General features: G+C 46.1%; 1 protein-coding gene across 2 annotated transcripts; it reads left to right on the forward strand.

Annotated features, from left to right (window-relative positions):
- Positions 1–5,900: 5,900 nt before the first annotated feature.
- Positions 5,901–16,083, forward strand: PITHD1 (PITH domain containing 1). Of its 2 annotated transcripts, XM_074976482.1 has the most exons (6): positions 5,904–6,172; positions 9,530–9,573; positions 9,813–9,890; positions 13,192–13,296; positions 14,183–14,291; positions 15,196–16,083. In XM_074976482.1, the coding sequence occupies exons 1-6, from the start codon at positions 5,909–5,911 to the stop codon at positions 15,295–15,297; spliced, it is 702 nt and encodes a 233-aa protein (XP_074832583.1). In that variant the 5' UTR covers positions 5,904–5,908; the 3' UTR covers positions 15,298–16,083. The 2 variants fall into 2 exon arrangements, with proteins under 2 accessions (XP_074832584.1, XP_074832583.1); XM_074976483.1 differs by lacking the exon at positions 13,192–13,296 and having other exon boundaries at positions 5,901–6,172.

The following is a 16,083-nucleotide window of genomic DNA, read 5'->3' on the forward strand; positions in this document are numbered from 1 at the left end:
TTGGGGTGTTGCAGTGTATATATTGGGGCAGGGCGGGGGGAAAGAAAAGTGAGCATAGAAAATGTTTTAAATAAATTGCAAAGTTACAATCAGTTATTTCTAAATTAAATATCTTCCAATAATGGTTTTCATTTTTGTCTGAAAACCTATGTTGTGGTTTCCTTTTTCATTTAATGAAGTGTACCTAGTGGCTAGAATTGGCTTTGGGAGTGGCGTGAATAGTTTGGGGTGGTGGTGATTGGGGGTCCACACTAGTGAAAAGGTTGGGAACCACTGCTATAGATGCTGTAGCTTGATGAAAGGAAACTGGACAGGTGTAGCAAAGAAGTGTGAAATCCTAGGCTCACAACAAAATCTAAGCTGTTGTCTGTCATGTTTTCAGATCCTTTCCTCCCTATCTGCCACACCCTGAACCAAGAATCATAAATTGATATTAAAAACAGCTTTAAAGCAGTATAAGAAAATGGCTTCTCCAGGTGCTGTGGGAATTGCTTGCAAGAGAGGAAGAAACAGTACCATGGGAGCTTGCTGCTGTAACCTTACATTTACGACTGTTAGGTGTGAGCATCTGAGTGAGGGTTGCAGGTCTGGGCCCTATCCTAGTTCAGGACAACGATATCTGGTATTTCCCTTTAGTAGGCCAGCAAGGGCACCTATTCTGGTCTTCCCTCTCCCTAGCTGTTTGCATCTCTGGGATGGAGATCTGTGTCTTCCTTCTGACCAGAGTATTTCCAGGCTGAACAGTTCCTTGCCTTTAGTGTTATTCCCAGCAAATAACAGTCTGCGTAAGCCAGCCTGCTTCGCGTCTCTCCTCCAAGAAGGTACACAGGGTAATTGCCCCAGTTATGTTACCGCACAGCTCTTTCTAAGCAAGTATTATATGAAGGTAAAAGCACAGCAGAAAAAAAATTAAAACCAATCAAAAACCCTACACACATGCTAATTAGCATACAAGAGATTCCTCCTCAATTCCAACCTGGACTTGAACTGGAGTCTTCCAATCATTCACACTTTTTTTTCCTGAGATCTCAGTTTCTATCCTATTTGGTGGTCAGAAAAGGAACTCGATTTTATGGGATTTCAGAAGGCAAAAATAATTCCCTAGAAATGGAGGTCTTCCATGGAGTGTAAGTTGCATCCTTTTGCTTGCTCAGAAACAAGGTGTTGAGTATTTAGGCTTGTCTCCACTTATAGTTAAAGCAACACAAACTGCTGTTGTACCACTCTAGTGCCTCAGCATAGCCCCTTCAGCGCTGATGAGACGGTCCCCTGTCGCTAGTTTAATTTACCTCACTAATAATGGGAGATTTCAATTATCCCCATATTGACTGGGTACGTCACCTCACGAAGGGATTCAGAGAGAAAATTTCTTGATGCCTTAAATGACTGCTTCTTGGAGCAGCTGGTACAGGAACCCACAAGGGGAGAGGCAATTCTTGATTTAGTACTGAGTGGAACACAGGATCTGGTCCAAGAGGTAACTATTACAGGACCGCTTGGAAATAGTGGCCATAACATAATAACATTTAATATTTCTGTGTTGGGAAGAACACCGCAACAGTCCAACACTCTGGTATTTAATTTCAAAAAGGGGAATTACACAAAAATGAGGAGGTTAGTTAAGCAGAAATTAAAAGGTAGAGTAACTAGAGTAAAATCCCTGCAACTTGTGTGGAAACTTTTCAAAGATACCATGTTAGAGGCCCAACTTAAATGTATACCCCAAATTAAGAAACACAGTAAGAGACCTAAAAAAGAGCCACCATGGCTTAACAAGCATGTAAAAGAGGCAGCAAGAGATAAAAAATCATCTTTTTAAAAAAAGTGGAAGTCAAATCCTAGTGATCAAAATAGAAAGGAACATAAAAACTGCCAAATTAAATGTAAAAATGTAATAAGAAAAGCCAAAAAAGATTTTGAGGAACAGTTAGCCATAAATTCAAAAAACAATAGTAAAATGTTTTTTAAGTACATTAGAAGCAGGAAGCCTGCTAAAAAAGCAGTGGGGCCCCTGGACGATACAGACATAAAAGGAGCAATCAAGGAAGATAATGCCATTGCGGAAAAACTAAATGATTTCTTTGCTTCAGTCTTCACGGCTGAGGATGTTAGAGAGATTCCCAAATCTGAGCCGTCCTTTATGGGTTACAAATCTGAGGAACTGTCCCAGATTGAAGTATCATTAGAGGAGGTTTGGGAACTAATTGATAGGTTAAACAGTCACAAGTCTCCGGAACCGGATGGTATTCACCCAAGGGTTCTGAAAGAACTCAAATGTGAAATTGCGGAACTATTAACGGTGGTTTGTAACCTATCCTTTAAATCAGCTTCGGTACCCAATGATTGGAAGACAGCTAATGTAACACCAATATTTAAAAAGGGCTCTAAAGGAGACCCTAGCAATTATAGACCGGTAAGTCTAACGTCAGTACTGGGCAAATTAGTAGAAACAATAGTAAAGAAAAAAATTGTCAGACACGTAAAGAAACATGATTTGTTGAGCAAAAGTCAACATGGTTTCTGTTAAAGGGAAGTCATGTCTTACTAATCTATTAGAGTTCTTTGAAGGGGTTAACAAGCATGCGGACAGGGGGGATGCAGTAGACATAGTATACTTAGATTTCCAGAAAGCCTTTGACACGGTCCCTCACCAAAGGCTCTTAGGTAAATTAGGTGGTCATGGGACAGGAGGAAAGATCCTTTCATGAATTGGAAACTGGTTAAAAGACAGGAAACAAAGGGTAGGAATAAATGGTAAATTTTCACAATGGAGGGGGGTAACTAGTGGTGTTCCCCAAGGGTCAGTCCTGGGACCAATCTTGTTCAACTTATTCATCAATGATCTGGAGAAAGGGGTAAGCAGTGAGGTGGCAAAGTTTGCAGATGACACCAAACAGTTCAGGATAGTCAAAACCAAAGCAGACTGTGAAGAACTTCAAAAAGATCTCAGCAAACTGAGTGATTGGGCAGCAAAATAGCAAATGAAATTTAACGTGGGTAAGCGTAAGGTAATGCACATTGGGAAAAATAACCCTAATTATACATATAATGGGATGGGGGCAAATTTAGCTACAACAGATCAGGAAAGGAATCTTGGAATTAGAGTAGATAGTTCTCTGAAAACATCCACGCAGTGTGCAGTGGCAGTCAGTAAAGCAAACAGGATGTTAGGAATAATTAAAAAAGTGATAGAAAATAAGACAAAGAATATCTTACTTCCCCTATATAAAACTATGGTACGCCCACATCTTGAGTACTGCGTGCAGATGTGGTCTCCTAACCTCAAAAAAGATATATTGGCATTAGAAAAGGTTCAGAAAAGGGCAACTAAAATGATTAAGGGTTTGGAACGGGTCCCATGTGAGGAGAGGCTAGAGAGACTGGGACTTTTCAGCCTAGAAAAGAGGAAACTGAAGGGCGATATGATAGAGGTATATAAAATCATGAATGGTGTGGAGAAAGTGAATATTGAAAAGTTATTTACTTGTTCCCATAATATAAGAACTAGAGGACACCAAATGAAATTAATGGGTAGCAGGTTCAAAACTAATAAAAGAAAATTTTTCTTCACACAGCGCACAGTCAACCTGTGGAACTCCTTACCAGAGGATGCTGTGAAGGCCAGGACTCTAACAGAGTTTAAGAAAGAGCTCGATAAATTTTTGGAGGTTAGGTCCAGAGATGGCTATTAGCAAGGGGTAAGGTATGGTGCCTAGCCTTTTGTCAAAGGCAGGAGATGGATGGCAGGAGACAAATCGCTTGATCATTGTCTTCGGTTCACCTCCTCTGGGGCACCTGGCACTGGCTACTGTCAGCAGACAGGATGCTGGTCTAGATGGACCTTTGGTCTGACCCAGTATGGCCATTCTTATGTTATCTCTGCAAGAGGTGGCAGCTTGGTCAATGGATGAATTCTTCCATCCACTGAGTGCTGTCTCTACCAGGCTTAGCTCAGTTCATCTGCATCGCTATGCAGTATAAATTTTTCATACCCCTGAGCAATGCAGCTGGGTTGACCTAACTTTTTAGTGTAGACCTGTCTTAAACCCAAGTTATGTATCAAAAAAATCCCATTCTCTAGAGAAGTCAGGCTGAACTGCAGTTGTTAAAGCAGGGGCAGGGGTAATGAAGACATGAAGTAGCTGACAGTGGCAGCTCTGTTTGATATCTAATTAACTGAAGTTTGGGAATGGAAGGACCTGTCTGAAAACAGCAATCCAGGAACAACATAATTTCAAGCTCTCTCTCAGAACCGTCAATGAAACCCTTGTCTGACTGCCTAGCCTTGTAACCCATATTGTTTTCATTACAGCCTGACACATTCCTTACTATGGCATTACTGCCTACTGTGATACCTCCACCAAATCTATGTTGAACTCTTATCACTGCTCCCCTTGCCTCCCAAACTACAGCTCTTTTGGCTTCAGTCCCTTTTAAATAATCACTGCTGCCTTTATCAAAAAATCAAGCAGCCATGTGGCAACTTAGAGACACACATTATTTAGTTCATAAGCTTTTGTGATAAGCTTCATCACCATTCAGACACTGACCACTTATGTGGATAGACTTTACAGAGAGAGATTTTAAGCCCAGCATAGTCCAAGACCAGAGACACTCTTTTGTGGTAAAACAAGGGAAGTGATTTCTTGCCCAGTGAAGGCAAGTCCGGGCAGGGGCAAGAGTCTGAGACAGGTGCAGGTTGTGACTAGTAGGAGAAGCCTGCATGGGAAGGAGAAGTTCTGCTGCTCATGGGGAAATAATTGAACTGGTGGCCAGAGCTAGGGTGGCCCCCTTGCTGTTTCCTACGGGCCCAGATTCCATGGCCGTGAATTGTGGCTAACCATGTTTCTATCAGCCTAGTTCAGTTGCATGACTAATACTCATCCCCACCGGCATAAGCCCTTCTCTGGGAAGCTTAATTCAATAGTTTATAGAGCCTGGCTTAGGAGATGGGTACAGAACTGTACTCTGCTCACTTATAGCAAAACACTGCTCTAGACTGGGACAGACAAATTAGCTGTGTAACCTGTGACATTTACTTACACTTGCCACGAGAAAAGGAAAAGAATTAGTGTTCTGGCCTCTCCAGCTGATACTGACTCTGTAGCATTCTGCATCCAAGTAGCATATTATCAACTAAGTGGGGTTAGAAATAACCAAGCGCCAAATCATGCTTTTCGTAGTTACCAGTGTGAGTCAGGACCCTCGAAGTGATGACAAACGAGCCTATTATTAGTCTAACGTGCAGCAGTTTCTACCATTGCCAATGGAGCGAACCATTTTTTGGTATTGGAACGCTAGCTCTGTGGGTTTTATGCGGCAGAGTGAAACACTAGCTGGAAGTGTAGCTCAGTAGCATAGCAGCCCTTCTTGTTGATTCCTGGTCACCCCTGACAGGACCAGTGGGGCAGGTAAGGGCCAAATGCTCTGTGGGTTTAAACCTCGATACACATTTATCCCACGCGCTTGTTACCGCAGCTATCCATGTTGTCCAGGGACCTGCATTTTTCTGCCTTTACCAAGCTCTTGCAGGCCCTGCGACGACATGACCGGCTCTCCCTTCCACCTCGCTCTGGAAAGCCACCTGCCTGCCCGTCCCTCCGCTGCTCTTTGAGTACCTGCCTGCTCCTGCTGCTACCCTCTAGGCACGTGCTGTCCCCTGCCCCGCCCCACTGATCTATGGGCACCGGCTGCCCTTCCTCCCTGCTGAGCCTGATCCCGAGGCACCCGCTTCCCTCGGCCCTTGAGTGTCTGCGGCCCCGCCCTCACATCCTTCCCCCCTGAGCGCCTGCAGCCCCCTCCCTTCCCTACCCCCTGACCCCGCCCCCGGGGCTGGCCCCGCCCCCTACCACGTGACAAAGCTGGGCCAACGGCGGGAAAGGGGTGTTCCCGCGGCGCCTCACGTGACATGCGGGGAGGTGTCGGGGCGCCTGACCCGTTCCCGCCCGCTCGGCTGCGGCGGCTCTGCCCGGCCATGGCGCACGGCCACGGGCACGGCGGGGGCGGCTGCCGCTGCGGCGCCGAGCGCGAGGAGCCCCCCGAGCGCCGCGGCCTGGCCTGGGGCCTCTACCTGCGCATCGACCGCGAGCGGCTCCAGTGCCTCAACGAGCGGCGGGAGGGCAGCGGGGCGCTGGTGTTCCGCGCCTGGGAGGATCGCGGGGACCGCAGCCAGGTGCCGGCCAGTGGGGGGCGGGGTGAGGCAGGCCGCGGGCGGGGCCGGTCCCTGAGCGGGGGGTGGGCTCCGCTGGGGTCTTGGCGCTTAAGCTGCGCCCACCCCCTGCGCGGCGCGTTCCTGCGGGGGTCTGGGCACGCAGCGCTCAGCAGGGCCGGGGAGGGGGCCTGGCAGGCCGAGGCTCCTGCTCCATCCCTGGGCCTGGCTCTGAAGCACCCGCCGTGAGCCAGGCCCGGCCCCGCTCCCCCCTTAGCTCTGTCGGGCCCCCCGAGCCCGCAGGGTTCGGTCCCTGCTGGTCTGGGCCGCTCCCGCCTCGAGCTGGCTTCGCGTTTTGCCGCGCCAGTTCTCCCTCGGCTTGCTCCGGCCTCCCTCGGGGACCGGGTTCGGCGCTTGCCTGGCCGAGCGCCCCTGTTCCAGTCCTGCCCTCCCGAGCCGCCGTTCTTGGATGCAAGTAGGGGAGAGGTGGCCGGGTCAGTCTGTGTCTTTGAGAACAAGAAGTCCTGTGGCACCGTACGGGCTGGCAGGTATTTTGGAGCACGAGCTTTCGTGGGCAGAGAAGCGGGTCTTTGGCTACAAAAGCTTATGCTCCAAAAGATCTGTTAGTCTGTAAGGTGCCGCAGGACTTGTTGTTCTGGGATGGGGATTCCTAGCTCGCCCTGCTCTGGTAGCTTCCTTCCTCATGCCTGCGTGACTTTGAGTGTCGCTGATGTTTGCTGTGGGCAGCGTCCTGTCTTGGCTAGAGACAGCCTTGGGCCACATCTCTGCTCCATGCAGCAGTGTGTTGGTTACAATCAGGGTTTTTTCCCCTAGGGAAAAGTACTTCAGTCGCATTGGCAGGACTTCAAGCATTTAGATGACTTGCAGCATGCTGCTTCGGGGAATGGGCAGAGGGAGAGCTAACTTTCACAGCACAGGGTGGTCTCTCTGATGATGTGCTGAGTGGCAGTGGTACTTTCTGTAGGTGAAACTCAAGTCTGATGATGCCTCATAGGAGTTAAGGTGTACAGGTTGGACGCCTCAGTCCCCACGCTGCTGCGGGGCCAGTGGTGAAAATTTTTCTGGCGTTCTAACAGAAGAACGGTGCCAGAACTCCTTTCTGGTGTGTTCTGCTGGGGCGGGGAGAGCCCTGAGTACAATTGCATAGTCAAGTCTGATGTGAAGGCATCTGTTCAGATGCTGAATGTTCTTTTTGTATACCAGTATAACTGTATGTGGTGGTGGTGAGGGGTGATGATGAGTGACTTTACTAAAATAGTTATACTAGGACAGCCCCACTCTGGGTGAGAGTGTGATTTTACTGGTATGCAGGTTTCAGGGCGGGTAGTTGTTAGTCTGTTTCAGCAAAAATGATGCTTTCATGGACTGGAACCTGCTTTTTTCGCCCATGAAAACTTATACCCAAGTATATGTTAGTATTTGAAGTATTTAGTATTAGTAGTAAAGTATTCAGTAGTAGTGTTTAGGGTGGAGGGATAGCTCAGTGTTTTGAGCCTGCTAAACCTTGGATTGCAAGTTCAGTCCTTGAGGAGGCCATATAGGGATCTGGTGCCAATAAATAAGGGCATAGGGATGGTGCTGGGTCCTGCCAAGAGGGCAGGGGACTGGACTCGATGACCTCCCAAGGTCCCTTCCAATTGTGTGTGTGTGTGTGTGTGGTGCCACCGCCACAGGATTCCTTGTTGTTTTTACTGGTATAGTGTTTCACTTGGGAAAGCCAAAATGAGGTGTACTGGCAAGAGGGCATGTGATGGAGTGCAATCACACAAGTCCCCTTGGGATTTTTCCCCAATGTGCTGGTTATGCAAATTCTTATTGTAAACAGCTGTTCTTATTTCAGGTATACACTTCAGATTAGATAGTAACACAGAGGTGGCTGTGTTAGTCTGTATTTGTAATAAAACAAGCCAGCAGGCATGTAGCACTTCAAAGACTAACAAAATATTTAAGTGATGAGCTTTTGTGGGGCAGACCCCATTTCCTCAGGTCTGGAGATCTTTTGCAGTTCTTGAAATATCCTCTGACACTGTTGCAGGTAGTTTCAAAGGCCAGCAGAAGACAAAGGGGATTGTTTTCCCATTGCTTAAATAGACTTTTTCCCCAGCACTGGAATAATTTGTTTTACATTCTCCTCTTCCCCTTCATGGAAAACTGTCAGGTTCACACTGGATTCCTGTATCAGATGGCATGGTCATATGCCTCTTTAACACCAACTGCTGCTTGGGATTACAGGACAAACAAGTGGTTGAGGTGATCACTGAGCCAGTAGGATTTTGAGGCAACAGTAATGTTTCTGATTAGCACATTTTAGAATTCTAAACAGATTCACACGTCATATTTCTAATTTCACATACAAGAACAATATGTGCATAAAAATAGATAGGTTACATGGGGTATTTTTTAAAAGCATCCTCAAGTTCTACATCTTCACGTTCACAAGCCTTTTTTCCTAGACCATGGAGGAGGGTGGGAAGGATTGTCACAGGGCAGTTCTTCCTTAAGCTGCATCTGCACCAGGAGCACTTGGCTACATAGGTATAGCAGTAGTGACTTGATATGCATAGAGTAGACATGGCCTAAGAAGTCATGTCTGTGCTATCGACTTCCATTGGCACTAAGTTGTTTGTCAGGAGCATGATGAGGTGTGATCTCTCACCAACATAGCTGTACTGACAGAAGCCCAGAGCGTAGACAATTATAATGGTGAAGGTGTGCTTCTACTGGTGTGGCTTGTTTTGTTGTAGAGATGTTTTTATTATACTGTTACAAAGTGCAGCTCAAACCAGTAGGAGCGTTTTGGTGGTATAGCCTACCAGTATACCTTTACCAACAAAATGCTCCTGGTGTAAAGATAACATTAGTCATAATGAAAGGCTTTGTCTTACACCTCAAGAGACTTTCTAGTGCATGCGTCAGTGGGCTATTGGATTAAACCTCTTTCTGTAATGTAGTCGGCAAACACTTATTGGTAGTTAGGGTAGCTGTATAAATAGTTCTGCAAATCCATTGGCTATCCACTGGATAGCTGGACATCTGCCGATGAAAATGTGGATATCCTCAGCTTGTTTTTGTGGATACAAATTTGGTATCTGTATGGGGCTCAACTGAACTATGAATTTCTGTGTAAGCAAAGTTCATTGGATAATGCATTGTCCATATTGTTCATTCCTAACTCCCAAAATACAGTGGGGCATGCTAAGATGGTTCTGCTGTAAATGTTTTAGTGCAAAGCTTCCAACGGAATGCAGGTATGAACTGATGCAGAAGGAAGTGTGTGGGAAGTGTTATGTACGGCATTACAGAGCATCTTCAGTATCTGCTTGCAAAGGATTATTTTTAATCCTGTTTTGTATCTTTTAGTTTGTCGAAAGTGATGATGATGAAGAACTTCTATTTAATATCCCGTAAGTATCTCCTTGGTGCTCTTTCATGCCCTGTTAGCAACTGATGTACTCAGTTTTATTTGTGGCTGGGCTCTTTGCTCACAGTAGTCTTCTTTGAATGCTCTTGGGAAATAAACTAGAAAATGAGTTTGGGTGATGGCAACTCTTCTTGACTGACATTTACTGAATTGTGTGATGTATAATCAAGACTAACTGGAAGATAGTAGAGGTGAAGTTACTTATTCTGTGTTTCATGGCAGGTTTACTGGCAATGTGAAGCTAAAAGGGATAATTGTGATGGGAGAGGATGATGATACGCACCCATCAGAGATGAGACTGTAAGTGGAACTGAACCTGGGCCCCAGAAAAGCTCATGTTGGGCAGATAGTGTATCAAGTATCTATTTGCACAGCTGTTGTAGAACAGAGTTTTGAAATCCTTAAGCCGTGTTTTTATCTTCAGTGATGGTCTTCTGTTTGTGGCGTGTAGCTGAGATTGAATCCTAGAGCGGCTCATACTAACATGAATTAAACCTCTTTTCTAATGTATCCAGTACACAGTTATTGGTAGGCAGAGTAGATGTATAAATAGTCCTGCAAATGTGCGGATATCTGCTGGATAGCGGCACATCCGCCAGTATTTAATGTGGATAGTTTTTCTTTTCCTCCTGCAAGGTTCTCGTTGCCAGAGCCATCAGAATTCCTATCCCCATTTGATAGAAAGGGGTGCCCAACTTGTGGCTCTGGAGCTGCATGTGACTTTTCAGAGGTTAATATGTGGCTTCTTGCATAGGTACAGACTCTGGCGCCACCTTTCCAAGGTGCTAGTGGTGCTTGCTGCTCAATCCCCAGGCCCTGCCCCAGGCTACTCCTTATGGTCCAGATCCGTGGTGTCCGGCATACTAACCACTAGCCATGTGTGGCTGTTGGGCAGGTTGAGTGTGCTAGTTGGCTTGAACAATAGATATATTTCAGAATAATACGAGTAGTTGTATAGAACAGTTGCCACTATAGTGGCTACTGCTTCGGAACTAGTTGGACACCACAGGTGTAGATGGTGCTTAATCTTCTAATGAGTTCAGGGGGCTGGACTTAATGACATCTCAAGGTTCCTTCCAGTTCTATGATCCTGTAATTCCCCAAGCCCTGCCCCATCCTGCTCCCACCTCTCAGCCTGCCAGTTCCTCTTCTCTCCTCCTCAGACCCTCTTGCATGCTGTGAAAACAGCTGATTGCAGTGGGGAGGAGGCACAGGGAGGGAGAGGGAAGGAGTGATCAGCAGGACTTGGGAGTTGATGGGGGGGCTGCTAACATGTTATCATGGCTCTTTGGCAACGTACGTTGGTAAATTCTGGCTCCTTCTCAAACTCAGGCTGGCCACTCCTGTTTAGATGATACTAAAGCCAAAGCAGGAATTGGTGTCTGAGCTTAAATCAGAAGCCAGGAATACCTTAATTCCAGTCTTGAGTTAAAGCCAGGCTGCCCATTCTTATTGCTGAGATAGAAGCACCTATACTAGGTTAATATAAATGTAATTATTCTGTGAGAAGCATGATTAAGGCCCTGTAGAAACTGCGAAGGGAGGGTGTTAATTCACTGCAGTGACAGGTAGGTGTTTGAATGTCACAGGATGTGCATGGGTGCTGAATTCCACCATGAGCTTCTGCAATTTTGTAATGGCATACTGGTCCTATTTCAGGAGATAGGGTTGTGGGCTGAGAGAGGGGAATGTCTTCTCCTTATGTGCTGTCCCTCTCTTCTAGTCTGGTCTGGGGCTTGGATCATTAGAGCCCTGTGGGGTTACAAAATTTGTATCTGTGTCTGATCCACAAACATGATCTGTGGATAGCCACAGATCTGCAAGGTTCTATAGATCACACTGCTCTGCTGACACCTGGGCTGCTGCTGCTGCTTCCTGCCCTGATGGGGGTTGTGGGGTGGGGCATGGCACTGAAAAGGTGCAAGGATTAAGAGCTCCGGCAGTCCCCTGGGGAGACACTGAAGTACTACCTAGTAAGGAGCTGGAAGCAGGATTTGCTACTTGGAGCATGAACAGATGTGCATGGATTAGGGTGTCTAGCTCATCCCTCTGGCAGGGCAGGACCCTCCCATCCCTTGAGACTGTACTCCAAGAAGAAGATCTCTGTCTCAGCTCTTTGCAAGCTGCTGCTGCAACATCACCCACGGGCCAGGCTCCTAATTGCTGAATTTTGTTAGCGCCACTCTGTCCCTTGGCTGGCTGGCAGGGCAGGAAGCGGTAGCAGGCCTGAACTGGATGAGTTAAAGGTGAGCTGGTGCTTACCCTGTCCTGAGCAGTTGTTGGTGTGACCCCCAACCCCTCCACCCTACTGCCTCAGGAGTTGTCCAACACCTGGCTTTTCTAAGAGCTCAGAGGCAGACACGGGAATGTTGTTTGTAACATGGTATTGGGCTAATGGTAACTTATTGAAGGCCAAACGATGATTTGGCTTTCTACTCAGGGCAGCTGTTCTCCCTCATCTTCACTCTGTCAACCCCCTGGCCCCCTCTTAATAAAGAGAATGGCAGAGATGTTAAAACTTTTAACGCATGGGTGTCCAACCTTTTGGCTTGCCTGGGCCGCATTGAGTGAAGAGGAATTGTCTTGGGCCACATATAAAATATATAATATAGTTAATGTGTATAAATCACATAATAATGTTAAAAGTTTATGATCTTGTGGGGCCGCATTACTAGCTGTCCAGGGCCGCCTGCGGGCCGCGGGTTGGACACACCTGTTTTAACGGGTTGCACAACAGCATGTGACCTGTTGACCATTTTGACTTGGCTCTGGCTGGCTACCAGCTGCCAAGGGTCAGTTAGCTGGTAAGCATACTGGTAAACTTCATGCTTACCGGTTAACTGTTTAACATCCCTAGTTGGAGGGGACCTTGAAGTCATCAAGCTCAGTCCTCTGTGCTGGGACAGATAGACCTAGACCAGTTCTGACAGGCGTTTGTCCACCTAAATCTTAAATCTTTACCTGTGGGATTCTGCAACATACTGTGGAAGCCTACTCCTAAACTTAACTACTCCTTTTGCTAGGAAACTTTTCCTAATACACAACCAGAATCTCCCTGGTTATGAATTAAACCCATTACTTTTTGTCCTAGCCGAATTGGACATGGAGAACAATAGTTTTCCTAGACAGCTCTTAACAAATTTATAGACTGTTACGAGGTTCCCCAGTCAGTCATCACTTCTTGAGACTTAAAAGAAAGGACATGTTTAACCTTTCCCCAGAATTCAGGTTTTCCATACCTTCTGTCACTCATGTTGTGCTCCTCTGGGTTCTCTCCAGTTGTCCTCATCTTTCTGAAAGTGTGGCACCCAGGATTGCACTCAGTACTCCAGCTGAAGCCTCATCAGTGCTGAGTACAGCAGAAGAGGGAATGGAAATGCTATTGGCGGTGAATGAATTAGCTCTACAGCTCTGTTCCTTGCTCTTGTTTACTAGCTGTGGTGTGTTGACAATTCCTAATACAATGCAAGAGCAGTTTTCTTGCTTGATCCAGTTGTGTGTTTTCCATAGGACATAGCCACTTTCATAACCCAGTTGTGGGAGGAGAGGGGAGATATGCATTTTAACCACTGTTTGTTTGTTTTTTTTCCCCCTTTCCCAGGTTCAAGAATATTCCTCATATGTCATTTGATGACACAGCCAGAGAACCAGATCAGGTGTTCAGTCTGAATCGGGATCTAACAGGAGAACTGGAATATGCCACGAAGTATGACACAGGGCTCTTTCCTTCTCTCTTGTGCATTTGTAAGGGATGCTTTGGCTTTTCTTCCCCATGGAGCCCTTGAGTTTGTGTTCCTTTTATCAGTGCTGACTCACGTGCTATTCAGCTCTTGGAAAGTGTTAATGAGTAGAGCAGTTCCTTCTCTCATATCATAACATTGCATCAAATGACTGAATATGATTTTAAATGCCTTTTTTGGCCGTTCCCTGCTTTTGTGTTGGAGTGAGACCTCTCCTAGTCCCTGTATGGTGTTGAAGACTTTTTCCCTGGCAACCAGGGGATGATCTTGGTCTTGCATCCTGTGGTCTCCGCAACATGTATTCTTTATGCCTTGTATCAGAGGGGTAACTGAATTAGTCTGTGTCTTCAAAAACAACAAGAAGTCCTGTGGCACCTTCTAGACTAACAGATATTTTGGAGCATGAGCTTGTGTGGACAAAGACCCGCTTTGCGCATCTGATGAAGTGGGTCTTTGCTTATGAAAGCTTATGTTCCAAAATATCTGTTAGACTAGAAGCTGCCACAGGACTTCTTGTTGTTCTCCATGACTTGTCTTCTGCACCAGCACTCACACCAAGGAGGACAGAAGAAGGCTTCTTTTATTGCTCTGCCATCAGCCAGAGGAGTCACAATTCTGGCATACAGGGTGCTCCTTTCTCTCTCATTCCCAGGCCTTTTTGATCCAAGGAGTGACTAAGACACCATGTTTCCTACATGGCACTGCTCAGTCTCCATGCCTTTTCAAGTGATGCCTTCATCCTCTTTATTTCAGGATCTGCTCTAGAAATTGAGATTTATTTCCAGATGGGCCCTGGGTGACTGATTTACATGCCCCACTCTATACAAAGTCTGTTGTTGTTTTTTTCCGTAGAATTGCTCGTTTTTCAAATGTTTACCATCTCTCCATCCACATTTCCAAGAATTTTGGAGCTGAGACGACAAAGATCTTTTATATAGGCCTGAGAGGAGAGTGGACAGAGGTGAGTGGAGGAGAAAATAATCAAAATATGTCACAAATGTACACGTCCTCTTGAATTGCAATTTGTACCATTAGATTTGACTAAGAGTGACTTATGTATTTATTTTTATTGAGCAGCAACTGTGTTAGTTTGCTGAACTGAATCAGAACCCAAATAATGCTTTATTAGTATCCTTTCCTGTATCTCAAGTGTTACAATTCTAGAAGGCTGCCTATTAAGTCAGAGGTACTGGCATTGCTTTTGGATTTATTTAAGGGATGTATTTTGTCACATGCATGATTCTGTTAAGAATCAGATATAGCTGGAAGAAGCTGCAGTCTTGTAACTACAGATTTGAAAACCTTGACATAGCCTAGGTTTAGCCAGAAGTGATGTGGAGAGAGGGCTATGGGGGGGGGGGGGCACATGCCCTCCAGCTGAACTAATTGGGGGGAGGGGCATGCCTGCAGGAGGAGCCTGGCCCCCCTCACTGACTGGTGGGAAGCAGAGCAAGGAGACCTTGCAGCTCTGGGAGAGGATGTGGGACTGCCCCTGCGCTCCCCGGTGGGCACAGAGTGATGTGATAACCAGGGGAGCAAACAAGTATAGCAGCCTTTCTCTGTTTTCCCCCCATTGCTGCTAGTGAGTGGGTGGGTGGGAGGCAGCAGTTGATGTAGGCCCCACAGTCCCCCAGGTCCCTTGGTTGTGGCAAGAGGATGGAGGAAGGGCCGGGGGCAGGTGCGTGTCTGTGTCCATCCAGCCCTTCCCTATGCTGTTGGAGGGTTGGACAGGTCTCAGGAAGGGTTGTGGAGACCACTTTGAACAGAAGTGAACTGGGAAGAGCAGGTTAGATTTTTGGGGTTTTTTTGATGGCATTAAATTGAGCTTTAATGGCTTGGGACTAAATACAATTGTTTCAATTCAGGCTCATCGGCATGAAGTGACCATCTGCAACTATGAAGCTTCAGCAAACCCAGCTGACCACAAAATTGATCAGATCACGCCAGAGACCCACTTCATTTCTTAACAGTAGCACCGGGATGCTCCCAAAGGCTCCGTTATCAGTATGCTGAGTTAATGGACTGACACTGAAGAGACCAGTTTTACTGGGGCTCTGGAGAGAGTTGAAATAGTTTTTATTTCTTCTGGTGGTTGCCCTGGAAAGAAGAGCAACAATGCATGAAATCTCTTCATAAAGATAATTGATTGCTAAAGGCTATCATCTGTTGGGTGCTTCAGAACATTGAAGAATTGGGCAGTGACAGCCTAGTGCCTAACTGCTTTGGTTGCCAGTTGAAAATAAGTGTGTCTTACTGTACCCCAAGCTTACAGATTGGTTTGTGTGAAATACTGGCTGTTGGAGGCAAATAACATCTTAAGAGCAGTGAAACATCTGCTGGTTGCTGTTGTGTGTATTGAACAATAGCTCCTGGTTTGGGAAGCTTGAACCTAACAGGGATGTGATGTAGGATTATTCCTGTATTTAGGATAAAGGATTGTAAACTAAAATTTTGCATCTCGAGACTCCTGTCCTCTGAAAGGTAAATTGTGGGTGATCTAAGACTGTGGGAAAGATTCTGGATCTGTAACATGTAAAAGATACAGGATTTTGTGGTGGTGGGGCTTTGCAGAAAGCTTTCAAAGTACTGTGTGTGTGTTTGCATGCGCGTGCGCGCACACACGTTATTGGCTTCTTGCTGAAGGAATGGCGCCTCAACCCCTTGTTAGAAGCCAGAGTTGAAGATCTAGACGTTCTTTTTGGCACAACCTTGTAACTCATGTAAATGATTTTTTCCTAATAAATCTATGGCAG

This window comes from Carettochelys insculpta, chromosome 24 (assembly GCF_033958435.1).
Source record: "Carettochelys insculpta isolate YL-2023 chromosome 24, ASM3395843v1, whole genome shotgun sequence".
Classification (NCBI taxonomy): domain Eukaryota; kingdom Metazoa; phylum Chordata; order Testudines; family Carettochelyidae; genus Carettochelys; species Carettochelys insculpta.

Bases quoted from the DNA above. Each gene is read 5' to 3' on its own strand.
- PITHD1 (XM_074976482.1), top strand. From the start codon at position 5,909: ATGCGGGGAGGTGTCGGGGCGCCTGACCCGTTCCCGCCCGCTCGGCTG. The intron at 9,574-9,812 runs GTAAGTATCTCC...GTTTCATGGCAG, and splicing joins GAACTTCTATTTAATATCCC to GTTTACTGGCAATGTGAAGC. The intron at 13,297-14,182 runs GTATGACACAGG...TTTTTTCCGTAG, and splicing joins GAACTGGAATATGCCACGAA to AATTGCTCGTTTTTCAAATG.